Raw genomic sequence first — 26407 nt, 5'->3', positions numbered from 1 at the left:
TGAGCATCCTGCTGTGTATTAACTGCCTACCGGTCTTCGCATGACTGCCTCCAGCAGGATAACGCACCATGTCACATAACTCAGATCATCTCAGACTGCTTTGTCAAACATGACGATGAGTTCACTCTACTCAGATGGCCTCCACAGTCACCAGATCTCAGTCCAATAGAGCACCTTTGGGATGTAGTGGAATGTGAGATTGACATCATGGATGTGTACCTGACAAATATTTGTTTTGCTATCATATTCTGACCAAAACCTCTGAGGAACGTTTCCCGCACCTTCTTGAATCTGTGCCATGAAGAATTAAACGGCAAAAGGGTGTATCTAATAAAGTGGCCGGTGAGTGTATCTGTGCAGCCCAAAATGTAACCTGCCCAGATATTTACCAGACAGAAAACATTCTTAAGATTAAAAATCTATAAGCAGAAGATTCCTACTTTGCTCAAATCCAAGAAGCTTGCGGCATAAGCGCACTTTTTAAACTTCAGTAGAGTTTCAAACCATCTCGCAGCATCAGGAGCATGACCCACAGTGCCCCACACAAACACTGTCTTTGCACTTTTAGTTTGCTTCGACCTGTTCACCCTAAATTTTTCCACACATAGACAGCTGAGAAGTAAAGAATACAAAAGAACACAGCAATAAGACCGTATACTATAAACCAGTCTGTTTTTTTATTAATAGTACAAATACTGAGGTTTCAGGAACAACTAGTGCATAGAAGCCTCTCAAAAGGTCAACTAAACAAATTTACAGACACTGATCATTGTGATGGCAAAGTTTGATACATTTTTATTCATCCACCATCATAAATTAGCTATACATCATCTGAACGGCAGAAATGCAGTCAGGCAAATTTAGTGCAGACCTATGTGGCTTTAAACAGCATGTCTTGTTTTATAACATTCAACACTAAGAGGGTCCAGGAACAACATATTAATACTTCAACAAATGACACCAAGCGCAGTGATTATCCCAGGCTGTGGTCTGATGGCTACGTGAGTAATTTTCAACAATTCTGTTTGAAGAAGTGCACAAATTGGTGTGCCATCAGACACTGATAGTGGGAAGTACCAGCATTTGATGATTTAGTTAATGTCTTTGGTTTGTGGTCTTCTTGGCAATGTAATCTGGGGTCAATCAAACCAGAGGTTTTGCAAGTTTTAGTCCATGTACTAAGAATTACTTAAGAAGAGAAACATTTTCCAAAGCATCTTTCGGTTTCAAGACGGTTAAACAGATTTTTTTCTTTACGTTTTTTTTCCCACTTCTTTCAATTCATATTAGTCACATAGAAAAATTACATCTTGTTCCAAATTTGTTTCCTTATGAAATGGATCTAAAGATGGTGGGTGCTGCCATAGAAATGAAGAAACAAGTCCCAGAGAGTCGCAACTCCAAAACTCAAGCAAGTTCCAGTTATTCTAGTCAGTTTACAGCCATTCCCGTTACTCCTAGAAACCAAAAACGTCTTTGAAGCCATTCTCAGCGTATAACGACTGCAGAAACAGCCATTAAGATAACAGGTGGTAAACTCTGTCTGTGCCACACAAACCTGCCTGCAACAGGAACAACGTACGTTTAAAACAATCATGCTTCAAACGCAGTTAATATTTCAAAGAAAATTTATATCAGTGAGCTCTGCATTAACATTTAACAATAATTTAAAGTAGAATTTGATATTAACTGTCATGGATTACATGTATCAAGCACGTTTCAAGTTGATGTTCATATAATATTTCCCCATTTCATTTGATCTTATAATTTTAAAGTTGTGCACTTTGGAAAATGGCTAGCAGTAACGTGCTTTATAATGAATAAGAAATGTAATAAATAGACTAAAACATGCAAACCTCCGCCCCCTTGCCCCATATTGTCTTTTAATACAGCAGACGCACTTGGGGATCCTACATTCTTTTAGCAGGTTTGGCGTTGAGCTGCCTTTCTCTCTCCAGTTCCTTCTCCCGCTGCTGCTCCTTCTCCAGCGCCTCCTTCTGCTTTTGTTGCTGCAGCTTCAAAGCTCTTTTCTGAGAGGACACAACATGCAGGACTTTGATTAATTTGCCTCCATTCAGTATTTTGCCCTCCTCTTAAGAGCACGGCCTCCAGTGCCGTCTAAGATAATAGTACCTTTAGTTTAGTTGTCTTTTCATGGAGCATAATCATCTCTTTCCTTATGTTCACCAGTTTATTGTGGTACACCTTCGCCTCTGTAAACTAAGGAAAAGGGCCTTGCTTACAAATCACTCCTGTAGGCTGATGTAGAGTGCACAAACAACAACAACAACAACAACAAATTAGATTAGAATTCAGTTCACACATACCAGGGAATTGAGGTCCAATAAGGCATTACATTCTCTGAACTTTGTGACTTCTTGGTCCAGTGTGTCCAACAGCACAAGCTGATTTTGTCTGAAAAACAAGAAAATAAAGTGATTATATAGATGAAAAACATCCCTTTTAAAAGTGTCCACAAGCTTGTGTTTGTTTTTCATGACACATGATCTCACTGGCAGCATCAGAGGAACTGGTCAAACCAACTGTAGTGTGTTTACTGTAGTTAGCGCCTGTGTGTTTTAGGGAGTTGTCTGTGCAAAAGGCAACTCGAAATTACAAAAACCAGATTCTCTAAACAGCTTTTTAGTCTCTACTCCAGGTTCATGGGTGCTTCTTATTAATGCAAATAGTTCAGTGATTACTGACAAGCAAAAAACTCTTGGGCCTTATTCAGATCCACCAATGTGTGCATTTACCTGACTGGACTTAGAACAATTGCAACAGCAGGAGTAATCTCATCCTTGATTGCAGCCTTTGGCACAGACTTGCCCTGACATGTTATTTGATTACCAGATCCTGATCTGGAATGCTCTTGTGTATTTACAGTTCCCCCACTGAAGCAGGCTGGACAAGAACATGCCGAAAACTGGAGAAACTGCAGTAAACTGAGCGAAATGGAGGGAACCTGCTGCTGACTGAAGCTACTTTCTGCTTCTCTCTTATTCACAAGGGGTTGCCAAAGCAAGTACCTCCGAATGCTTGATTTGGTAATTGATTATGATTTTTTAGGCAAATGTGTGAACCCTAACATGATGTCAAGCCCAAGAGTGCGTCCTGAAACAATGACACACGTCAATACTCACGTGAGCTCCTGGAGGGCTCTCTTAGAGTTCTGCAGATCTGGTAGGTAGTGAGTGAGGAATCCCTCTGTGAGTTTGTCCACTGCTTTCTTATCCACATACACGTTTTCCACCGGGGCTGAGCCATCCAGATGCAATGATTCTTGCTGGACCGACTGTAGATCTGTGAAATATTTATGAATATTTATGAAAGAAAAAGAATATCCTTTAAATGTAACGGGCTACCTTTTACTTCATTTATTCTAATTACTGAGATGTTGGCTTTCTTTGTTGTGAGTGTGATCTGGATTAGCTGATGTTTCAATGTCATAAATACAAGCTGAAAGCTTTACTGTTCTCATTCTATAAACATGTGCATTTCAGCTAATTGTTGGACCATCCACAGAATGACAGTTTAATTTAATTATCAAAATTGTATGCATGTTCTTTACTCTTTGAACCTCAAGACCAGAAGTGCCCAGTTGATTTCCCCAAGGTGCCACACGAGAAACCGTGAATGCTGTGGACGGCTGTACCAACAAGCTTCTAAAGACATAAAGTTACCATTAAGCAGAATGGAGTTCAGCCTTTTGGTGTGGCCTTAATAAAAGCTAAATGAAATTCACCTGAAAATCACATCATCCATACTTTATTTTGATTTTATGGATAATATGAATAACAGCTTTTCACAACTGTCCAGTTAAAGCCTCCATTATTCTATTTTTGTTTTAATAAAATAGTTTTTATTCTCATTGTGAATGTTAAAATGGCACTACGCTGTGTAAATGTGTGTCTCTCTGGAGGAGCTTTCTAAAGTATGATAAAGATGTTGTCATTGGGATTATCCTAACATCAGGTTAGAGAAAACATCAGAAAGGTTTCTGAACTACAACTGTTTGTATAGTTGCAGAGCTGGTTGTGTAGGGGTTACATTAAAATGGAAAATTTACTGTGAAGAACAACACACTTTGGCTAATGTGAGAAAAAAGCGTTAGCCTGCTTTTAGGCACCTCTGTGTTTTCAGTTAAGGGGAATATATTACACATTAATTTTTAATACAAATATTACGCTCATATATATATATATATACACACACACAAAGTCTGTCAACCCTTTGAAACCATAATTCCACATTGTGCTCTTGGTGCAATATGTGTATGAAAGTTCCCAAAGTTCCCACTTGTAGACAGTTTCTGTTTTGGTGGAGTGGCTTTGTGAAACTTCTCACATTTCTATAACACTGCTGAGGTCGTGTGAATGTATTTGTCATGCTGTGTGGATCTATAGTTGGGACCTATATAAACCTTGACTACGTTATGCGTAAAAAAATGCAGAAATACTGGTAACTCCACAAACAGTTCTTTCAGCTGTAGATTAAAAACCTTTTACAACTACTTGAGGATGCCTGAGCTGCCATGTCAGGGCTTGCAGTTAAAGCCAACCGCAAATTCAAGTGTAGGCAGCAGAGGTTTAAACACACACACACTGACACACACCTTCACTGTGAGGAAGTTCACTTTGGGACGAAGATCCTTCATCTTCCATTCCTTCTACCTCCATATGTGACGATTCTACTGACCCAGTGCTTTTCTACCCTACAAAGAGGCACAGAAAAGGCAGACAGTCGGCTTTTACTGTTTTATCTAGAGGCAAATATCAGCTGATCGAGCATCAGGTATGTAAAGGTTGTGAAGAACTAGCTAGCTTGCTCAGCTGCTCCATAATGAGCACAGCGTGATCCACGAGAGGCAGAGCAACGGCTCGGCAGTCTGTAAACAGCAGTCAGCACCTTACCTGGTTTAATCGGCATGTATCAGTAACTGTAGCCGTGATTAGTACGGCTATGTTAGCAACAAAAAAAGAAGAAAACAGAGCGGAAATATTTTGGATTTGTCACTGCGTCTTAAAAGGGAAAAAAAAGACCCGTCATGTGATCTGTGTAATCACGTGACTGTGCCTGTGAAACCAAACTTGCTGCTGGGAATGTGTCAACAGCAGTACAGAGGTAGTTCTTTTCCTCGACTCTGACGGTTCAACCACATTTGACATGACCGTTTTTAACGTGGGAACGAAATACGTTTGAACAGTCTGAGGGAACAGTTAGTGGTAAGTCCCGCTCATGTTTCCTCACAGTCTTCCGCGCTTTGGTGACTGTGTGAGAGTCACAAGCCAACACCACAGGGTAGCTAACGTTTACTAGCTAGCTTGCTACTGTTTAGCCAATACTGTTTTTAGGGGGACTGTTGAACTCAAAGTTCATCGGCTCACGTGGAAAAGTGAGCGACTTGAGGTCTTATATTTGAAACGTAAGTTCAGCGTTTTGTCAGTCGTGTAAATGGCTCTTTGAGACCCCGCTGTAGAAATCGGTGAGCTGTGCGAACGTGAAGGGATGCTTTCTGTGTGTTTTTGATATCACTTATTTTTTTTTGTCCTGCAGTTGCTGAGATGGAGTAGACGTACAATCCCACCGTCGAGCACCCGCTAGAAAAGCGTGAATGATTACCCCAGAGAACAGCAGCCTACAGACAGAGCTCACCCTTATCGGTATCAAAGATGTCAGGTGGGAGCCTGTTCGGCAAGGTGCGGTCCGCCTTCAGGAGGGAGCGAAGCGACTGGGACCTGAGCGACACGGCACCTTTCGATTTTTCGGACGAGCTGGCGGACGATGAGGCGCCCAGATTCAACAAGCTGAAGGTCGTGGTGTCTGGAGAGATGTCGGACTATTCCGCCGGAGCTTCGTCCAACGGTGTGGCCGTGAACACGCTGGTGGCAGATGATGATGACTCCCTGCTGGACTCGTCTTCCAGCCTGGGCAGCCCGGGGCTAAACATGGATCCTTGTGACAGCTGCACTAGAAAGCGGGAGGCCATCAAACACAGGAGGGTGATGAAGAGGCTTGGCATTGCAGCTTTGCTGTATTTGCTCTTTATGACGGGTGAAATTATAGGTAAGAGATGGACCTTTGTCGCTGTGTGGTTGCTCACAAGAGGAAACTTAATAACAGATCTATGAATGATAAGAGGCGAATGAGATGTCAGTAGCAATAAAAGGCTTCCATGTAAGGCCAGCTTTCTTAAAACAAAAACACCATAAAGCATGAAGATTAGGTAAGTGTGAGCCAGTAGATTTCATTCACATGTCTCAAAGTTTGAGAGTCAGAAAGTGGCAGCATTTTCTTCATTGGTGTTCTGCGTAAGCTGCATGTCAGGATTGCAGGCAGCCTGCAGATCCTATGACTGATTATACACGTCAAACATTAATTTCAGGCATGGGTTAAAACCTCTCCTGTTTATTTCTTGACGCCAGCCATCTCATAGATTAGTGAGTTTACTTAGCCCCGGTTAAAAAATGATTATTCCAGAAAGAAAAAAAGATGGTAGAAAAACACAAACTACAAGTCATGTTTAATCAAGGTTTTATCTGCCGTTCTTGTTTTGAACCCACATGAACTGGACTGCTCGTCTTCTTTATGTCTCAGTTGTCTCTAGTAAAACAGTACTTTTTAATAGTGTATTAGTTACACACAAGTTGTTTGAATATATTTTGTGATTATTATTATGTTTTGCTTTCAGGTGGTTATGTGTCCAACAGTTTAGCCATCATGACCGATGCGTTGCACATCTTAGCCGATGTTGTGGGTATTCTGTTTTCTATGCTGGCCCTCTTTCTTACGACTAAACCACCAACCAAGAGATTCACTTTTGGACTCCATCGTCTAGGTATGTTCTCATTTTTGTTATAATTCCAGGTCTGCCTGGCCGACTAACTCCCAGAACTTTTTCTGTTTTAAAGGTTTATTTCTTACAGTTTAAACCCAAAGAGACGTGCTGAGAAATTGCACCTTTTATTTCTTTTATTAAGATATCTCAGGGATTAGATGTGTAGTTAAACTTCTTTACACTGATGGAAAGGGGACTTTAACTGGTCCGGCCCACTTAAGATAAACTTGGGCAGTATGTGCCCCATGGTGTAAAATCAGTTTGACATCTCTGCCTTACAGCATTAGAGATGCATAATTGTAAAAGTTCTGCCAGAAACTGATAAATGTCATGTTGACTCTATGAATGTTATCTGCTATGAATGTTTTTCCTTTGGTTATAAACCACTGTTTCTATTTTATGGCGGTAGAGTTAAAGTAAATATATAAATGTCTTCATGTGTCTCTGGATTTATTACAAAACTCTTGTTGAAGTGCAATCATTCATGTAGATGGCAACTACTTGAACTACAGGACGCATTGTTTTCTAAGTTTTGGAGTCCTTATACAGCAGTTAGTGTGGTCACTCTGTTTGGATCTAAAGGCCCCCGAATCCTAGATTATTTGTTTGTGTTGACTGCCCTTTTCTTCTTCTCTAGCTGAAACTGTGTTAGACCTTTGAAGTAGAATATCAGCTATGGGAGGGAATGTGTCTGAAAATAGTTTGATATTAGAGTGTTTTAGTTTACATTCAGCTAATGCTTTGTGACCTCAGCTAATATTATTCCAGCAGAAGTGTTGTAAAGTTGCAGTCCGTCATAATTTTTATTATCAGTTTATCTTAGAGTTTGTTTAGTTTACTAGGAAAGGCCTAGTTAACACATTCAATTTGCGCTGTTTTGTTTGACCAAAAGTCAGAAACGCCAAAAGTTCATCCTAGCTGGTTCCATTTGTGAAATGTGGAAATCTGTGGTTATTGGAAGACATCTCTGAGGAATCTCTGGGATAATAAAAGACCCAGCAGGGAACCTGACTTACAGTTTTCTTTCTTTTTGTATTTAAATGTAATGTAAACCAGGATAGTTCTGTTTTTTCTTTTGTTTTTTTCTTTTTGCTTTCTTTAATACATTAATTAATTAATACGCACCTCTTTGACACGTGGTTGCTTTGGTCTGCTACATTTTATCAGTTCAACACTTATAAATATGACAGAGCAGATTTTTAACACTACAAATTTCTTCATTCTCCCAAGATTTATGTCTTCTTAAACAGCATACTCATTGGCTCAGATAAGACATGGTGAAATAATACAAAGCAAAACATGAGCTTAAGGTGGACTAGAAATAAACTAAAACAGGGAAAAAACTAACACAGGGTATTGGGGAGGAACAATTTGTCAGTAGACAAATAGAAGGGTTTTTCCTACATAGAAGAAAAAGTCTCTCTGAGCTGGGAAAACCCCACATGGTGGTGTCCACTTAAATTAAAATTAAGGTTCACACTAGACTTGTGTTTGAGCCATAAATAGAAATTATATTTGATCAGGAACAGCATATAACTTGGAAAACAAATGTTAGATCAGGGGGTGAAGGTGCAGTAAACTCTGTTTAACTTTCAGTAAAAATTAAACCTGACAGGAAGAAAATGGTCCACAGTGGGCAGAGCGAATGAACTGAGTTATAGTAACTGAGTAAGAATAAGATCATTTCTGCTTTTTGGGGGGTAGTGTCATAGAAGCGTTATATCATGATAGTGTCTTATTCTAAGTTGCCTGATAATACTTAGTAACATTGAATAGAAATGCGAGATTAGATTGGATGGTCTAAAAAAAAAAAAAAAACCCTTAATTTCCTAGACTGGTAGATAAAGATAAACTGGTTGTTTCTTCCTTTCTAGAGGTGGTAGCAGCAGTCCTCAGTGTGCTGCTCATCTATATACTGACTGGCATACTGCTCTATGAGGCAGTTCAGAGGACAATAAAACAGGACTTCAGCATAGACGGCGATGTCATGCTCATCACTGCAGCTGTGGGGGTGGCTGTTAACATTATGTAAGTAACATTACACACATCTTCAGTGTGTAATGTTTAACCACAGCTTGTGACTGCAAGTCTTTAAACCCCTGGTGGTAGCAGGGAAAAAAATATACAAAATGACTCAATTACTTCTTGTTTGCTTCCCTGGCTATGATAGAATGGGCTTCTTGTTAAACCAAGATGGTCACCTGCACTCACATAGCCACGGCCACGGCCACAGCCACGGTCAGTCTCCCGCCCCTGCTGGTGCTTCAAGTTCACAGTCGGCTCAGCAGCAGAGGCCACATGGCAGCCTCGCCGTAAGAGCTGCATTCATCCATGCTTTGGGAGATCTCCTCCAGAGTGTCGGAGTGCTCATAGCTGCTTACATTGTCCGGTTCAAGGTATGTGTTTGTTTGCTTTTTTTTTTTTTAACAGCTTATATTTATTTTTAATACTGCAGGTGTATTTGCTTTGCATAAATTTCATTTGAGACACACTTAACTGATTGAAAATGATCTTGAATGTTATTCCACAGCATAAAGTGAAAAAGTTTTGTTTTATTATCTTCCTCAGTGACAAGTTAAAAAGAAGTGTTGATGTCCCTTTGTCCTTATCAAACCTGCATTTAGAACCAATTAAACTAACTAAAATGGAAATGTCACTGAAGTTGCTAAACATGGGAATTTTGCCTTTTGGAAGTAGTAGTTATGGAGCTTTACAACAGTGTAGGTCTGATGTATGATAAATTGTATTTAATAAAATATAAAAAGAAGATTAATTGAGAAGATTCAGGAGGTTTGATGTAGCTTTGTGATTTCACAGCCAGAGTTAAAGTTGGCAGACCCCATCTGCACGTACATCTTCTCCATTCTGGTTCTTTTTACCACATTACGCATCTTACGAGACACAGGAGTCATCGTTTTGGAGGGTAAGTCCCATCTCCTGTTGCAGAATCCCATCAGGGCATTCTGTTTACTTTAAACAGTATAGAGCGGGATGGGCACACTAATTTATTTGCTGACGTTTTCTCTTGCTGTGTCAGGTGTTCCCAGGCACCTGGACACTCAGCGAATCAGAGAGGACCTCCTTAAGCTGGAGGATGTCCAATCAGTCGATGAGCTGAACGTCTGGGCGCTGACGGCAGACAAGACTGCAGCACTGGTGCATCTCCAGCTGAGTGAGTAGCTGCAATAAGAAATGTGTAATGTGATTGAAAATAAAAACCACAATTTCACGACAGTGCAGAGCAGGTGATTTTTCATCTGGCTAAAGCTTTTGGGGGGATTTCTGTATGCAGGAAAAACCCTGTTCAATTTGGGATTGACGAAACATCTTCTTGAATGTTACCTAGAAACTACTGAAACACTGAAAAACAGAACTTCTTTTCACACAAAAAACAGTTGTCATTGTTTGCACACAGATGATGAACACTTTTTCTTTAGTCGTGTACTTTACAATGGATGTAATACACTCACTGGCCACTTCATTAGGTATACTTTGCCAGTACCAAATTGGATTAAATTTTTCCTTCAGGACGAGCAGAACAATTATCAATAACAAGAATTATTCAGTGAGCTTATACAATGATAACCATGTAGTCAGAATTGACAAAAAAAGTAAAATTTACATTAAGAATTCCTTTAAGTCTAGTTTAAATATATTTTAAAAATCTGTTGGCAGTGACTTCTTTTGTGCAAGATAGAGTTAGTGACGTCATGAACTTTCTGCTGAGGAAGCACATCTGGGCTGTGGTTTAGCAAGCTTCTCTTATTTGTGCCATTTCTTGTACTGATTTGTCTGTGCTTTAAATGTCAGAAGCGAAGGGTCTGTGTAGAGTCTTTGTCCATCTGTATCACAGCCTTCTCTGGAATTTCTTTGTTTTCAGACTTGTTTGTTTTCATAATTCTGGCCCCATCGGACTTGACAGCAGGGAAGATTTGCAGGAAAAGTGCTCATACTGGTTGCTGCGAAATGTAGCGTGCTAGAGTATGTTTGAAAAGTTTGGGCCACACAAATGTTTTTTCCACCATTTTAAAAGTAAAGTGCCAGTTCTTCATTTATTTATTTATCATTGTTAGACAACTATAGACTTTTCTTAATTCAAGCTTTTGCTTTAAAATTAGAAATAAGTGTTTATAAAGCCAATGCAACAAAGTAGTGTATAAAACTGGCTTTCACTGTTTAACTCTGACCCACTTAACTGTATTGAAATGTGGCACACAGAACAGTCCACTCATGCGCTAAGCTGTAGATTGTACACAAGAGGGAGCTGTTCAGTCATTGTTGGAGTTGGAGCGTGAATTTTCACTGCCTACAGAAAAGTCAGTTCAACAATAGTTGCAGATATCAGCCTAAAATTAAATATGATAAAAATATGATTTCTTGATTTCTTTAGCAATGACCAGAATGCCAAACTCACAATGGCCACGTCCACCTTAAGATAGTATAAACTTTATGTATTCCGAAGCTTGGACATGCCTGTGTTAAAGCAGCCAAAAATGTAATTATAACAAACATACAACAACTATCTTTAATGGTTATGCAACTCAATACAATAGTATAAAGAGCGACTTTCATCTGCTCCGTTTGACCTTTAGGAAAGGGTCACAATAGTGGGTAGCTCTGCATGTTTGATTTGGCAGAGGTTTTACACCATCCTGACACAACCCCAGAGGGATTCGTGTCCCCTCCTGGGGTCTTTGGCTTCTTATGCAAATATGTAAAGCATTACAATAGAGTTCCACTTCACTTCAATAGAATACAATGTGTAAAATTGTCCGATTTAACGAAGTAAAAACAGAATACAGTTCAGTGCAGTAAAGCAGTTTAGTGTCTGTGTGTGTTATGTGTTGTAGTGTTGTAACGGTGCAGGTTGGAAATCTTTTTACTTGACTAGGTCAGATTCGAAAGACAGACACCCTCTCTACTTTTAAGACTAGGCTTGAAACTTTCTTTTCTTTCTTTCCTTTTTTCTTTTTTTTTAAATTTAATATAAAGTTCATAGTTGGGGCTGGATCAGGTGACCATGAACCCTCCATTAACTAATAAAGTGTTAAGAGTCACGGTGCTTCAATAGCTGTAGGCTTCTGGGGGTATTTCTTCTTCACTCACCTCTTTTCACTCTGTGTGTTTATACACCACTCCGCATTCATTCATTATTATTAACCTCTCACTCTCCTCCACAGTGTGTCGGCTAACACTTCCTAGATGGCTGCCCCTCCCTGAGCCTGGTTCTGTTAGAGGTTTCTTCCTGTTAAAAGGGAGTTTTTCCTCCCCACTTTCTTTAAGTGGTTGCTCATAGGGAGTTGTTTGATTTTGGGGGATTTCTCTGTATTGTTGTAGGTTCTGAATTAAACTGAATTAAATTACCATAGCACATAACATGGTCAGGAGCAGATTGTGTTCAGAGTTTCAGGTTAAAATCACCTGGAAGTAAACTGAAACTGGAAGTGCCACATTTTCACTGATTCTTTTATTCACGGTATCCTCTTCAGAATGGATTCTCTGCTGCAGGAGTACATATAGATGCATCTTGTAGAGGTCAACACAGCCAAAATGTGACCCAGCTGTGGCAACACAAACAGAGCATCACATTGTCACTTTAATTTACATTAACTTCGATGATGGCTCTTTTATTTTTTTCCCTCTGCTGTTGGAATTGCAGCTACTGCAGCACACATTAGAAAACTGATCTGTTACAGTTTTAGGTTATTCATCATCAAAAATTAATTTCACTTTGATATGGTGACACAACAAATCGAGTTCTCTTCTTTATTAGGCTATGGGATAGTGTCAGAGCTGAATGCGCCGAGTAACCATTAATGTTTAAGTGCATGCAGGTTAAAAAGAACACATTAGTGTAAATATACTATTACATTTATTCTTCTGCATGTGTTTGTGATCAGATGAATTTAATGTGATGTAAGCATGCCCAGAGCCAGAAGCAGAAAGCCTGGAGTAACAAAGAAAGCTGCTAACTGCTGTTGTCACACCCCTCACCTCTGACTGAGGTTTTTAAGTTTGTCGATCAAAAGCCTGGTCATGTTGGTATACTGCTCAGACAGATGTGTTGCAATGTCTAGACTTACTGCGAGATTTCCTGCATCTGTCCTCACGGCAGCACAGCTGAATGAATCTGAGAGGAGAAAACGCCTCCTGTCCAGTAAGTGGTACAGACGGTGGACAGGATTATCCGTGATGCATAATTTCTCCACCAAAGTTTAAACGGTGTCCAGTGTGCAGCCAATCACAGAGCCAGTCTGTTGGCGTCACCAGCCCTAATTATCATAAGCTGTTTGTTTGTTAGTTGCAAGTTGTTGTTGTTGTTGTTTGTATGTGTGTGTATGTATATATATATATATATATATATATATATATATATATATATATATATAAATAAAAAAATATATTTAAAGGTCTCTTTGTGTGCACAGCGCCCTCCAGTGCTAACAACTGGGAGGAGGTCCAGGCAAAGGCGCGTCACATGCTGCTTCACACCTACGGCCTCACCAGGTGCACAGTGCAGATCCAGACACACAGGCAGAGGGTGGCACGCAGTTGCACAAACTGCCAGGAGGCTAGCGCCTAAAGAGGGAGGTCAGCAGTTCATCACACAGTGACGGATGGCAGAGAACGCAATATATAGAGAGCCCTGAATGTAACAGCGCTGCTGCAGCTCAATGCCACAGCAGGATCCACAGCACACTGATGTAACTGGAAAAAGAGGGGTGCCAAAGGACAGGCAGAGGAATAACAACAGATCTAAGAGAGATCTACAGCCTCTGGGGGCCTCACGTCTTCACGCTTGCAAAGCTTTTGAAGTGGGAGTTGAATGTTTTACCTGAGTCAAATGACAAAAACTTGCCCTTAATTCACCATCAAGGCCTCTTCTAAACCATGTAACCTTTTATTTTTTGTTTTATAGATTGATTTGTCACCACTGATGCTTTGTTATAAGATGTAAATCTTACCGTTTGTTAGAACTGCACATTATGATTTTTATTACCGTACAAAGCATGTCAGCTGACATACCTCATGTCTAACAAGATATTTGGTCAGAGTGAGGCACTGTACTCTTTACAAGTGGAATAAGTGAGCAAAACCTGCACCACTGCATCCCTTCAGGAGACAGTATAGCTCATTATGTGCTTTGGAGCTTTCATGTTATTTAGCTGATGTCTGTAAAAAGGCAGACTTTAAGAGAATAAATAACCTTAGAAATTCTTAAATTACTAAAATTACCATCACTTAAAGTTAATTGGCTTTTTTTGATACTGACATTTTCTCAATTGTGATGAGAAGGCCACTGACAATCAAATCATGACTTTAACTAAGGGGACGTGCTAAAACGGATAGCTTCAGCATGGTATCATCCATCCTATATACTCCACTTTCTTTTCCATATCATCAACTGACAGTATTTTAACACAGACAGGTGTATGCCCAGTATTTCAGAGTTGTGTTGTTTTGATGGAGGAGGTTGCGATTTGCCAGTCATGATCTTTAAAATGTTCTTTCTTTCACTTGTTAAGAGGCTGTGGGGGGGTTGTGCGTAAACCTTTCCATGTCTCTGATATTAATCACCAAGGAAATTCAGGAACGGTATCACTGTTTTTGTTTGTAATAAAATGTTTTAATTTTTTTGTGTTTCTGCCATGATTTTCTTGACAAACCGAGCTCACAAGGCAGCATAATAATAGTTAGAACTGCAGTGAGCAGAGGCAAATGTTAACTTTTCTTTATCTCTTTTCTGTTGCTAATTGTGAAATTGTAATATTTTATTCTGAATGATATTACTCATACAAAAAAGAGAGAGAACTGGAAATTTAAGAAGCCTGAATATAGAAGTTGCAAATCTTTGTTAGAAACATTGTAGCTCAATACAGACCTCATTTAGGTGTACACTGACTTCATTAAGTACATCTATTCAACTGCTGGTTGCTAATACTAGCTAATTGGCCAATCACATGTCAGCAACTCTGGGCATGTAGCCATAGTCAAGACTGTGGGTGTCAAACATAAGGCCCAGGGGTAAGAATTGGCCCACTGTACAGCTTTGTAAAATTTGACTGAGAGGATTGATTTTGGACTTTTAACTGTATTTTAAAAACTTTTAAAAAGTTTTCCTATTCATTAAGATCTAACCTGTTGCCATTCATACTACACGAAAGTAACTAACTTATAAAGAATAACATTTAAAATATGAAAAAGTGACTTTTTTCACAACTCAATCTTTAGATTTAGTTTAGATTTAGCCATTTAGAGTAGGTACAATATAATACAATACAATTTTATTTATATAGCACGTTTATGACCAGGGGGGTACACCAAAGTGCTTCACAGTAAAAAATGTTACATTTGAATGCATTTGTACAGCACAGTTCATCAAAACTTCATCAGTCTCACATCCATGACCACTTTAGAGTCACCAGTTAACAGGGAACACCTGCTGGCACGAGGATAACATACAAATTCCATACAGGCTCACCAAAACTGGACAACAGAAAATCGTAAAAAAATGTCTGGTCTGATGAGATTTCTGCTGATACAACTGGATGCCAGGGTCAGAATTAGGATAAATTACATATAACAATGGATTCATCCTGCCTTGGATTAATCGTTTAGGCTACTGGTGGTGTGGGAGATATTTCTTTGGTACACTTTGGACCATTTAAGCACCACAGCTTACCTCAATCTTTTTGTTATCAAGCCGTTTATGACCACAGTGTGCCCATCTTCTGTTGGCTGCTTCCACCATGCTCAAGTCATCTCCAGTTGGTTTCTTGATCATAGCAATGGCTTCACAAGCACCAGATCTCAAGCCAATAGAGTGCCTTTGAGATGTGGTGGAACAGGTAGGTTCTTATCATGGAAGTGTGAAGCAACTGTGTGGTGCTGTCATGCTACTATGTACCAAACTCGTTGAGGAATAATTTGGGCACCTTGTTAAAACTATGCCATGAAGAATTAAGGCTGCTCTGAAGGTTCATCCTGGATGTTGTTCCAAAAAAGGGATTTGAGAATTGAAACTGTAATAAATGACTATGAATAAATGGCCTAAAATCTGTGAAAAAAACAATATGCTAAACATAACTCTCATGATAATATTAAGTCATGTTGAACCGAAACGAACGAAAGAATATGTTTCCTTGTGGTGAACAGCCCTGTGATGGACTAGAAACCCGTCCGCATTGTGCCACACCTCTTTCACAGTGACATCTGGGATAGGCTCCAGCCCACCCCCACACCCCCCTCCCACAACCCTTAATTGGATGGATGAGCAGATAGGTGGATGGGTGGACGGTGAATCTATTGTTTATACAGCAAAACTGCCTTTACCAGCATGACAGTGCAGAGTGGTGTTGAATGAATGCCTTGTTGTTACACGGAGCCATTATTGTCTTCACAGAATGAAACTGAAAAACTAGAATATAAATAAGTATTATTGAATGGACCCTATAATATGTCAACACACAGTGTGTGCTTGTGAATATCTAGCTTTAAATAGACAAACATACTCCAGATTACTCATAATTATGCAATGGAGCATCAAAAGAGTCATTGTTAGAGGCTTTTATACACAGAGCAAAGTTAATGTTTAAAATGTAGACATATCAGAGGTTAAGTACTGACAATATCAAAAAAATCTAGGAGTGCCCCAGTTTCCAGGCAACAGCTTCTTTATCAAAAACCCCTGAAGCAGTGAACCAAAGGCAGTCTGGCAAAGGAAGAACTGTTTACAGCATGTACCTGTCTGCCTTACCTTACTTTAGGGGGCCATAAAACGCTGCTGTTGTCTCTCTCCTGTTACAACCAACTACTACAGTCGCAGCATATCACACTCAAGCTCACACACATGCATTTTAAAAAAATACTAATTCAGAGACAACAAGTGGCAGAAGGTAACTTTTTAAGTCTTAAAGTTGTACCCCTGTTAGCTGAGGAGGAAATTCCATCTCTTATTTTTTTTAACGTGCCCTGCAAACAATACCTGCTTTGCTTGGACGTCACATGATTTGTGGTGTCGTGATGTGTTTCATAGTCACGTACACAAATTCCAACACCACGTACGAGCGCGCACACAAACACACAGAGACACAAAATATCCTTCCTCTTCTGTCATTGTTCCCCTAAATAGGCTTTCAGCTGCGCTCCCCTTACCTGATAAAAGAAGCATGTTGTGACTGTTGTGTGTGACCTCTGCCCCTGTAGTAGCCTATATTTGACATGAGAGCACTTGTAGCCGGCAGCCTCAGTGCAAGTTGGCGCTTGTCCACAGTATGTGTAGTATATATATATATATATACACCTCTCACGGCACATGTAGCATCAGAGAAACAGAGGAAGGAAATGTTTTTTAAGATGTGCGACATGTGCGTTAATAATTCAACATGTAACTGAAACCAAGCAGAAAATGAACTTCCTGAAAAATAAGCGCAGCCCAGACAGACCAGGAAACAAAACCCACTACTCATCTGCTTACTTTCTCTTTGTTTAGTGGTTAATAAGTCATAAGACTCATCCTTAAGGACCATCACTGTTTCAGCAGGCTGTGGAAGGGCACGTGGTGCCTTGAAAGGACGGACACTTTCTGGTGTTATCGCTCTTTTATGAGATGCAGTATGGGTGTTAAGAGGATTGTCTGTTATGCTGAAACACAATGGGAGCACTGAATGCCCACTCGGCCATAAAAGGAGCAGATGAGTGGAGATTAGATGGTGAAAAAAACAAAATGGAATCCTAAAAGTTCATCCTAAACAATTCTAAACAGCCGTCTAATGCTGAACTTTAAGTCTGAGCGTCTTGTGCAGCAGATTGTTTACTCAGTTGCTGTGGATTAAAATTGCTCAGATGACAAATGCTTAAAAACCCAAACACACACCTATACAATTGCATGCAAGCTTTGGCAAAGCTTGGCAAACAGTTTAGTTATGAAATCATGTAATATGATCAAAACCTAGACAGTGGCTGCTTGAGGAAATTGAGGGAATCTTCCGTGTCACTGCTGCAAAACGACAGGTGGGTCTAATAACGCCCATAATGGCACCACGCCATGTCCCAAAAAGCTGCTATTGTACCAAGCTGGCATGTTTTTCAGTTATGCTTGAATACAGAGCCACTGACTGTTACTAGTTACACCTGTTCCTTTCATATCCAACTATTTGTGAGGGAGTATTTTTTTTATGACATATTCTTAAGGCTATCCTTTCAGGAAGGATTCACTCATCCAAACAGAGGAAGGGGCTCATGTAGCTGTGTGATAATAAGAAGACCTGTACATTGCTCTTAGTCAGCATCACAGCATTATTTTCACCATACAGAGAAAAAAAACCCCAAATCAACAATTCTTAGTCAAAATATTCCAGCACGTAAATGTTTTTTTTTTTTTTTAAACAGAGTATTATTTCACGCCTGCACACTTTGAAGCTTCGGCTATCATATCTTTAGCTTAGCTTAAAATAAATACAGACATGTCTTCCTGCCCCGTGCTCACAAAGCACTACCATAGGGGCTTGTTTGTTTGACCAACAGCTGCTAAAAGAATGGTACCATGATGCTGGTCACCTCTACATGCTCCATCAGCATGCACCTGGCTCTGTGCTTGTTGGAATTTGGCAAAACTTTTGAAATAAGATGAAATTACCCACATTCAAATTATCTTAAAAGCAACAAGATATAATATATAATATTATATAATATTATATTTATTTTTTATAATATTATACTGTAATATATATATATATATATATATATATATATATATATATATATATATATATATCATTGTTTATTTGTTATTTGTTATTATTTTCATAGATATTGAGATTATTAGCCTCTATCTCTATTTACTTTTCTGCTTGAGCATTGTTGGATTTTGTGTATAATGGTCATGTGACACCTGGGAAGCATTGGAATGGAGCTGCAAGGTTAACGGTGGGGATGGAATGGGAAGGGGGGAGGATGGAAAATTGCATACATCACCATTGGGACTCTGTTGCCATCCTTTTTTTCTGTTCTTAATTCATTACACACAGGCCTAAGAGGAGCTTTAAACCCCCCAAATGAATGTTCCTTATATAACCAGTGTGCTGGAAAAAGATAACCAGCTTATGTGAAAGAGGCTGTGTGCAACAGCGATTCGTAGTATCTTAGTAAAGCTTTTAAAAATTCAACAGTGGATTTTGTGGTCCAGCCTGGCTGTCCGGCTAATTTCTTGCTGCCTGTGCAGATCTGCTCCCGTGACCCATTTGCTTGCATCTCTAATTTTATAAATTAGCTAATAGGTTTATTTTTAGCAGTGTGTTTATTTTGGAAAATGTCCCTCATCAGTTAAGAGGGAACTTCCTTTATTTTGATTGCCCTAAATTTCCTATGTTCACTTGAAAAAGTGTAAAGGTGAGTTTTGAACTGTTTTTGGTGTTCTGCCTTTTTAATGAGATATTTTACAGGACGTGTCACAGATAGCATGTGGACATCAGGTGCAAACACATTAGAATAATGAGACTGAATTCCATTCAGCTGCCTTTTAGCCCCGGGGTTCTCGTATTGCTAGTTAAGCTTATTAGTAACACCTGCACCCTTCCTGTTTTGATGAGTTGGCATGTTTGGTGTGAAAAACAGCAGCGTTGATGTCATGAAGCTGCTGTTATAAGAAAAATGCACAAGAGCTTAAAACTAACCATGTGTGGCATCTCTTTTGGCTACATTTAACTTCATAATGGATTTCTAGGTCAAACATACTCTCAGAATTAAATGATGCTTATAGTTTTATAGCAGACAGCACATTTAAATACGTTAGTTTGAATAAAGCACAAAAGCAGCACTGGGACAGAATATTTTTAAAATAATTTATTATCACTGTACAGTACATTACAAAATAAATCAACATTCTGTGTCTTTTCCATTAAAACACTATCGTACATTCACATCTACAGCAAGAACACGTGGACCACCAACCTTGGTAAAATAAATTCAATGATATATACTTCTGTAATAATATATACTGACAGAGACCCAGAGAAAGATAACATTATCATCCTCGGACTCAAAGGCTGCACGGTCGTCAGTTACCATATTTGCCTATTGTGGTGTGATGTGATGGATGTCCTTGAGAAAGGTCAGTACAGAGCAGGGTGAACCCCACCAGTTGAGCAGAAGCATTTCCGCACACTGAGTGTCAAAGCGTCCTAGTTTGTGCAGAAACGATTCTGTTAGACTAATGGGGGGGGAGGGAGCGGAGGCGTGTCGTCAGACTCTCGGGAGAAACCCGGGCTCTTTCACTTTGTGAGGCTCTTCACGATCTCCAGCTCCTCCACGGGCTTCCACTGCTGATTGATGGTGATGAGCTGCAATGAAATGCCAGAAATTTAAAAGAAAAAAAACATGACGAGGCTTCGTCTGACCTATTTATAAGTGTTACACTGAACAGACTTAATGATGTGGCCGCACCGGGGCTGTGCCATTACTTGTGGTAATTTATTTTCTCTCGATGACATTAATGACCGGCGTTAATGATAAAATTCTTTCCTCAATGACTCAGCAGATTGAAGCTGCAGGAGGAGAGTCTGCTTATATTTTGGTGCTGATAAGAACCGGAAGGCTTATTAGCCAGAATATAAACATTATTAAGTGCTCTGCAATGTTATTACATTACCTTCTGGGGCTTTGACGGGTCCAGCCTCTCCCATGGCTCTGGGTTGCTGGTCTTATTCAAACTATAAACAGTAAATTTAAATGCATTCTTAAGTATTTGTACACAACAGAGTTTAAGCAGCTGTGAAAGTAAGATAGAAGTGCAAATGAATCTAAAAAAAACATAAGACAAATGCATTATTTTAATAAAGGAGAAAGAGCTTTGTAACACTCACATAACGTCAGGTTTAGTGAGCAGAAAGTAGATCGATGCAGAGGTGGCTCCTGTTGCAGCAAAAGCCATAAACCCTATCAGAGGGATGAGCTACAGCACAAAAAACAATCCAACAAATTAAAACACACAATGCCCCCCACACAGGATATAACTCAACGCAACAGAGTAATAATAATAATGATGATGATGATCTAACCTCCTTCCTTTTTCTCAACATTTGGAAAAATCCAGACATCTTTCTGATTGGTTTTAAGCACTCAAAGAGGAGTTAAGTGTATTTCCACTCAACTGTGGTTATTCTAAGGCTTCAAGCATCCACTTGCAAAACTGAAGAGGAGCAGTCTCACACGCAGCTATGTTGTGACAGTTTACCTGCTGCTGGGAACTCCTTTTAAGTGCGACACGGTGTGAGCTCATGAGATGGAGGCGGGACAAGAGGTTGTACGAGGTGATAAGCACGTACACAGAGAGAGTTTCCTGTACTGAAATGCACCACTGGAGGTTAACCCATCTATAGATGATGATCAATATATTTTCTAAGTCTGCAGCACCCTCCCATGGCCATGTTGTAAAAGTGAAGGTCAGTAACTGGTGGTTGGGTTTCGAGCCGATCTCAAAAAGGATGTTATTTGAAATGACTAAAAGAGAGAGAGTGTGTCAAATTTTAGAATTTTTTATTTTATTTTAAAACAATATTTGAGTAATGATACAATTTTAAGATCAGTCAAACATTATGTGTGTCATCGGGGAGGAGTTTCATATTTGTGGATCTGCTGTGCAGTCAGAGAGGAGCTCATTTTGCTGAGGGATCGCAGGAAATGCGTGTGTTTGATGTCTGAGGCTTCCATGTTCCCGTCCAGCAATGCCAAAAGAGCAGCCTGAGGAAAAAAACAAAAGCAAAACAAACAGATATTTTCAGTTATTTCAAATCTATCCGCCAAGAAAGGATTTTACATTTTACAAGTCTAAAAATTCATTTCATAAGTTTATGTCACCTCTTTGCAAAGATTTTCCAGGTCAGCTCCAGAGAAAAGCTCGGTCTTTGCTGCGAGATCCTCCAGCCGCACATCGGCACCCACAGGCATACGCTTTGTGCACACCTTCAGGACAGCAAGTCGAGCCTAAATATTAGAAAGTGAGGGTCATTAAACACAGATACGCTGACAGGAGAGGCGCGGTTACTTTATTTTAAATGACCTCTTCATGTTGTAAGTCTTTCTTACAACATTGCTGGTATATGTAATATATTTTGTCCTGTTTTGAGAAGTCCTTTACCTCATGGTCTGGTGGTGGGACATAAATGATGTGATCAAGTCTGCCGGGCCTGAGGAGGGCGCTGTCTAAACAGTCAGGTCTGTTTGTGGCGGCTACAACCATTACATCTTTGTTGCACACTTCCTGGCAGTCCAACTGTCAAACAGTTAAAGCACATAAAGTGTTGATTAAATTATGAACAGATGGATGGATGGTGTGTCACAATGAACTGCAGGATGGTATTATGTCCTCTTTCATAAAGGATGCTCCAGTGTGTCCTCCGCTAAAAGCTGTAATAAAGGAGCGTTTAGCGCATCTTTGTTACTTCCTTTAGTATCTGAATTCAAAAAGCTCTTATTATGACCGCCACACATCTACCTCACTCATTAAGAAACCGACTGATAGTGTTGACTGATCTTCAGGGCAGTTACTTTGGAAAGCTGTAACAGCAAAAACCATTTATACAGAATCAGCTTTACGAGTTTGCCTCAAAATAGGGTTAAAAAAAAATAAATAAACTTTTAAAAATTCAGCTGTTACAAGCAAATGTGGAAATTTTGGGGGCGATAGGAAAAGGGTAAAGCCAAAGATCAATAGATGTCAACCCCAAACATCTGAAGTCTACCCCTGAAAAAATCTGTGCTATTTTTACATTCACCTGTGTGCCACGAAAGCAAAATGAAACAAAACAAATTGGAAATTCAAGAGAAGAACCAGAAGCTGACCTGCTCAGGTGTGAGACTCTCCTCGACTCCCTCTGCCTGGAGGATCTTCTCCGTCCCTCTCCTCTCATGAGTCTTCAGGCCGATCCCATCCATCTCGTTGAGGAGCACAGAGAGAAGACGAGTCTGTACGCTGTTTGGTGTTTGACTGTGTGACCGCGAGCCAATCAGTGAGTCAATCTCATCGAGGAACAGGATGCTTGGAGCGCAGGCCCGGGCCTGATGAAACAGCTGCATGGGGACAGACAGACGCAGGGCTTAGTGGACGAAACACAAGGGAGGACACAATCATTAATGCTCATCTGTTCGAGATTATAAAAAGGAAGAACCTGAGCTAAAGCCTTCTCTGAATCTCCGACGTAGGGAGAGTAGAGGTCAGCGCCACTGACAGACAGGAAGGCACAGTTGGAGGAAGTAGCGGCAGCTTTGACAAGCGTCGTCTTTGCGCATCCCGGAGGCCCGTACAGCAGCACACCTCGAGGTTGACACAGACCTAGACGAACAAAGGCTTCAGGGTGCGCCATCGGCCACTCGATGCTCTTTGACGTGGAGACAATGAGGGAAAACAAACCTCCAGTAATAAGGTTTTTTCTCCGAATACATAAATGTGCATTTTTGAGCAAAGCCACTCAATTAGCTACCTGTCTTAGTTTGAGTTTGACGTCATCCAGGCCTCCAATTTGCTCCCAGGTCACCGGAGAGAGCTCCGTCCTGCCCATGCTGCTCCTAAGGCAAGAGGGACGCACCGACTTCAAAGCCTCATGAAAGTGCTTCATACTCACCAGCTGCTCCCCTGAACACTGCAGACAGTGACAGAAACAGCAACAGGTTTTTACAGCTGTCATCCACTCAGTCTCCCTATTATTTCCTATGTAATCTTTCACACATCTAAAGAACACATTCACTGTGAGCCTTTTGAGATGAATTTCTAAATGTGATTCTTATTCAGGCTTCAACTTTGACTTTACAATTACAACACAGCTGCACAATTTGCAATAAAGTGAGTCGTTCCTGTAGCAAAAAAGCAAAAACTAGTGTTTTGTTTCGCTGTGACAGGTCGCTGTGGTTACTTTGGAGTCTTCCCGTATAGCGTGCATGGCGGCCTCCCGGCACAGGGCACTGAGGTCTGCTCCCACGTAGCCTGTAGTTGTTTGTGCAAGCGCTGTCAGGTTCACACTGGGACACACAGGCATCCTCTCACACAGGACAGACAAGATGGCCTTTCTCTGCTGCAAGGTTGGAGCTCCGATTATAATCTGTGGGAAAGGCGAACACTCAGAGACTAACGACTCACGTACACATATCTGCACCAACTCACCGACCTGGACATTTATTTTATATAAAAGTAAAAAAGGTACATCTTGCCTTATAATCAGAAAAAACAAACAAAAAAAACCCAGCTGAAACCAATTGAAGAATTACAAACGTCATCAAATGTCATCTTTCTCAAGAAAAATTAAAAACACTGGATCCGTGACAGTGAGCGGACACGCACCTCTCTGTCAAATCTTCCTGGCCGGCGCAGTGCTGGGTCTAAGCTGTCGGGCCGGTTGGTGGCTCCGACGATGAGGAAGCGGTCAGACTGATTCATCCCGTCCATGAGTGTGAGAAGCTGAGCAACCAGCCGGTTCTCCGGTGCCGACGAGCTGGTTCTCCTCGGACACAGAGAGTCCAGCTCGTCTAAGAACAGCACACAGGGACCCTCATCTGCTGCCGATCGAGCACGCTCGAACACGGCCCGCAGCGTCTCCTCGCTCTCACCCGGCCGAGCCCCCACCACCTGAAATTATTGTTCAGAATTACTGGTAATGCATTTACATGCAAAATGCTTCGTGTATTACGAGGAACATTAGACGGCATCAACATTATGATGAGGTGTGATTAGTATCGTCTTTTTTACCTCTGGCCCTCTGACCACCACCAAGCTGGCTCCCACCTCACCCACCACTTGGCGGACCAGCAAGGTTTTGCCTACACCTGGAGGCCCCACCAGAAGCACCCCTCTGGGACAGGATACACCGAGAGAGCTCAGTGTGCTTGGATAGAGAAGTGGCAGCTTCAGCATCTCTCTAAGTGATGCAGACACCTAAAATGTTGTAAAAAAACAAACAAACAAACAAACCAAACAAACAATCAAAAAGCCCACACACATTAGGTGCTGTACAGTGGGAAAGAAAATGCTGTAAGGTGTCATTTAAATTGATTCACCTCCTCCAGCCCCCCCAGCTGCACCGTGTGCCGCTCCTGCAGCTGACTCCTGTAATGTCGGAGTGTCTGGACGCCAGCAATCTCAACAGCAGTCTTCGAGGTGATGAATCCAGCACTATCCGACTCTGGACTTATGCTTTCAATAACAACATATTTGATCTCTGTGTCGAAATCCTCCAGGTTTATTAAAAACCCATCATGGACACAAACACCTTTCAGCGTGTCTTTTACGAGCTCATGAACAAGGCGATGCGGTGTGCGTTTCCTGAAATCGACACTCTGGACTATCACGGTTATCCTGACGCCTTTCAGTTTGGAGCAGACCACAGGTGTGAGCTGAGCGGGGTCCAGGCTCAGGTGCGAGGGGAGCTCAGAGAGAAGACTGGGGGAGAAACATTTCAGGTCCATCTGCAGGAAGCCCTCTGCCAAGTCAGCCCGGGGCCAGGCAGTGCACAGGCAGCTTCCTCCGGAGACAGACACCAGCAGAGGGGAGCCCAGGTGCACACCCAGCGCCGACATCATGCCCGGACCAAGCCTGCATCTCTGAGAGCCCCGGTCTGATGGATCCACGGAAAGCAGCCTCAGAGGCTCCATACTCCACCTGATGGGGAAATAGAGACAGACACGCACGTAACGTTAGTGAAGCAGAGAGACGAAGCAGAAACTCGGAGGCAGCATAAAACTTCACCGAGGCTACATGCTACATGCTAGCCGTTAGAGCTTCTTTTAGCGGCGCTAAATGGACAAAACTCTGATTAAGATGGGTCTAAGCCAAATAGGTTTAAGTACCGGAAACGGCTGAAACCAGCCGACAGCAGCCAAACAATCAGAAATAAAATGGGTGATAATACCAACTATATACTACACAGAACATATCAACTCCTACTTTACTGTTTACAAAATCCATGTGGCATTAAAATAACAGGGCCAACCAAAACAGCCTCCTGCGTGAGGTGACGCTAATCTTCCGCGTCTATACTTTACTATGTAAAAGTCTTCTGCTAGGAAATACAGTATATAAGACAAAGACAGTTTTTACAATTTTCGTGAACATAAAAGTCAATATTTGGAATGTTTAGGAATCTTTATTCTTCAACACAGTCTGAACTATCTTAGTCAGGTTTTCTTGTGATTTCTTTACGTAGTCTTCAGGAATAGTTCCCCAGGCTTCTAGACAGACATTCAAAGCTCTTCTTTGGATGTTGGCTGCCTTTTGTTCTGCACACTGCTTCAATAATTTAGAGGTCCAAGCAACTGAATGGTCACATGAAACTCTCACGTCCTGTGTGAGGCCTTTGCTGTTTCCCCCCGTTTCTTAAGGACATTATTTTTTAGATATAATTTGTCTGCTGCATTTGTTTTTTTGTTCTTTTTAGGCCTGTCACTTCTTCTGTTGTTCTCCACTTGTCGATCTAATTTTATGCCTGTCAAACTTGTTATCTTTGGCTTTAATTCATAAATTCAACCGAACAAATGAGAACAAATGATGTGTTTTGTGACAGGCTGCTGGTCTAAACTCTCCAA

The 26407-nt window shown here is 40.8% G+C and overlaps 4 protein-coding genes across 9 annotated transcripts; 1 reads left to right on the top strand and 3 right to left on the bottom strand.

The window, feature by feature from the left end:
* Positions 1–655: 655 nt before the first annotated feature.
* On the bottom strand, positions 656–5730 carry bloc1s6 (biogenesis of lysosomal organelles complex-1, subunit 6, pallidin). 2 transcript variants are annotated; one of them, XM_085458433.1, is made up of 6 exons: positions 5656–5730; positions 4616–4714; positions 3144–3303; positions 2328–2415; positions 2134–2220; positions 656–2030 (listed from the first exon to the last, which is right to left on the bottom strand). In XM_085458433.1, exons 2-6 carry the CDS (start codon positions 4677–4679, stop codon positions 1911–1913), a joined length of 519 nt encoding a protein of 172 aa, XP_085314559.1. In that variant the 5' UTR covers positions 4680–4714; positions 5656–5730; the 3' UTR covers positions 656–1910. The 2 variants fall into 2 exon arrangements, with proteins under 2 accessions (XP_085314559.1, XP_085314551.1); XM_085458425.1 differs by lacking the exon at positions 5656–5730 and adding an exon at positions 4914–5030.
* On the top strand, positions 4679–14473 carry slc30a4 (solute carrier family 30 member 4). 4 transcript variants are annotated; one of them, XM_085458410.1, is made up of 8 exons: positions 4679–4794; positions 5557–6066; positions 6692–6838; positions 8713–8866; positions 9009–9234; positions 9656–9761; positions 9876–10010; positions 13267–14473. In XM_085458410.1, exons 2-8 carry the CDS (start codon positions 5673–5675, stop codon positions 13419–13421), a joined length of 1317 nt encoding a protein of 438 aa, XP_085314536.1. In that variant the 5' UTR covers positions 4679–4794; positions 5557–5672; the 3' UTR covers positions 13422–14473. The 4 variants fall into 4 exon arrangements, with proteins under 4 accessions (XP_085314536.1, XP_085314519.1, XP_085314526.1 ...); XM_085458393.1 differs by lacking the exon at positions 4679–4794 and adding an exon at positions 5092–5225; XM_085458400.1 differs by lacking the exon at positions 4679–4794 and adding an exon at positions 5241–5425.
* A 5193-nt stretch (positions 14474–19666) lies between these two features.
* On the bottom strand, positions 19667–21083 carry coxfa4l3 (cytochrome c oxidase associated subunit FA4L3). Its single transcript, XM_085458380.1, has 4 exons — positions 20896–21083; positions 20701–20789; positions 20487–20547; positions 19667–20178 (listed from the first exon to the last, which is right to left on the bottom strand). The coding sequence occupies exons 1-4, from the start codon at positions 20932–20934 to the stop codon at positions 20110–20112; spliced, it is 258 nt and encodes an 85-aa protein (XP_085314506.1). The 5' UTR covers positions 20935–21083; the 3' UTR covers positions 19667–20109.
* A 279-nt stretch (positions 21084–21362) lies between these two features.
* On the bottom strand, positions 21363–25954 carry afg2b (AAA ATPase AFG2B). 2 transcript variants are annotated; one of them, XM_085458360.1, is made up of 11 exons: positions 25673–25954; positions 24884–25484; positions 24576–24761; positions 24171–24455; positions 23746–23931; positions 23317–23475; positions 23005–23214; positions 22679–22906; positions 21975–22109; positions 21695–21820; positions 21363–21577 (listed from the first exon to the last, which is right to left on the bottom strand). In XM_085458360.1, exons 2-11 carry the CDS (start codon positions 25475–25477, stop codon positions 21440–21442), a joined length of 2247 nt encoding a protein of 748 aa, XP_085314486.1. In that variant the 5' UTR covers positions 25478–25484; positions 25673–25954; the 3' UTR covers positions 21363–21439. The 2 variants fall into 2 exon arrangements, with proteins under 2 accessions (XP_085314486.1, XP_085314494.1); XM_085458368.1 differs by lacking the exon at positions 25673–25954 and having other exon boundaries at positions 24884–25626.
* Between the last annotated feature and the right edge of the window lie 453 nt (positions 25955–26407).

This window comes from Copadichromis virginalis, linkage group LG1 (genome assembly GCF_057382275.1).
Source record: "Copadichromis virginalis isolate Kocher_CV1m ecotype Utaka linkage group LG1, C_Virginalis_male_GT1.1, whole genome shotgun sequence".
Lineage (NCBI taxonomy): Eukaryota > Metazoa > Chordata > Actinopteri > Cichliformes > Cichlidae > Copadichromis > Copadichromis virginalis.
Note: the sequence above shows the minus strand (reverse complement) of the source record. Positions and strands in the feature narration are given on the sequence as shown.

Excerpts from the sequence above, each read along its gene's own strand:
- slc30a4 (XM_085458410.1), top strand. The coding sequence starts at position 5,673 with ATGTCAGGTGGGAGCCTGTTCGGCAAGGTGCGGTCCGCCTTCAGGAGG. Across the intron at positions 8,867-9,008 it reads GGGGTGGCTGTTAACATTAT|AATGGGCTTCTTGTTAAACC; the intron begins GTAAGTAACATT and ends TGGCTATGATAG. Across the intron at positions 9,235-9,655 it reads CTTACATTGTCCGGTTCAAG|CCAGAGTTAAAGTTGGCAGA; the intron begins GTATGTGTTTGT and ends GTGATTTCACAG.
- coxfa4l3 (XM_085458380.1), bottom strand. The coding sequence starts at position 20,934 with ATGTCTGGATTTTTCCAAATGTTGAGAAAAAGGAAGGAG. Across the intron at positions 20,548-20,700 it reads CTCACTAAACCTGACGTTAT|TTTGAATAAGACCAGCAACC; the intron begins GTGAGTGTTACA and ends TACTGTTTATAG. Across the intron at positions 20,179-20,486 it reads ACCCGTCAAAGCCCCAGAAG|CTCATCACCATCAATCAGCA; the intron begins GTAATGTAATAA and ends ATTTCATTGCAG.
- bloc1s6 (XM_085458433.1), bottom strand. The coding sequence starts at position 4,679 with ATGGAGGTAGAAGGAATGGAAGATGAAGGATCTTCGTCCCAAAGTGAA. Across the intron at positions 3,304-4,615 it reads TGAACTTCCTCACAGTGAAG|ATCTACAGTCGGTCCAGCAA; the intron begins GTGTGTGTCAGT and ends AATATTTCACAG. Across the intron at positions 2,221-2,327 it reads TATTGGACCTCAATTCCCTG|TTTACAGAGGCGAAGGTGTA; the intron begins GTATGTGTGAAC and ends CCTTTTCCTTAG.
- afg2b (XM_085458360.1), bottom strand. The coding sequence starts at position 25,477 with ATGGAGCCTCTGAGGCTGCTTTCCGTGGATCCATCAGACCGGGGCTCT. Across the intron at positions 23,215-23,316 it reads TCAAACTCAAACTAAGACAG|AGCATCGAGTGGCCGATGGC; the intron begins GTAGCTAATTGA and ends TCCACGTCAAAG. Across the intron at positions 22,110-22,678 it reads AGAGTCTCACACCTGAGCAG|TTGGACTGCCAGGAAGTGTG; the intron begins GTCAGCTTCTGG and ends ACTGTTTGACAG.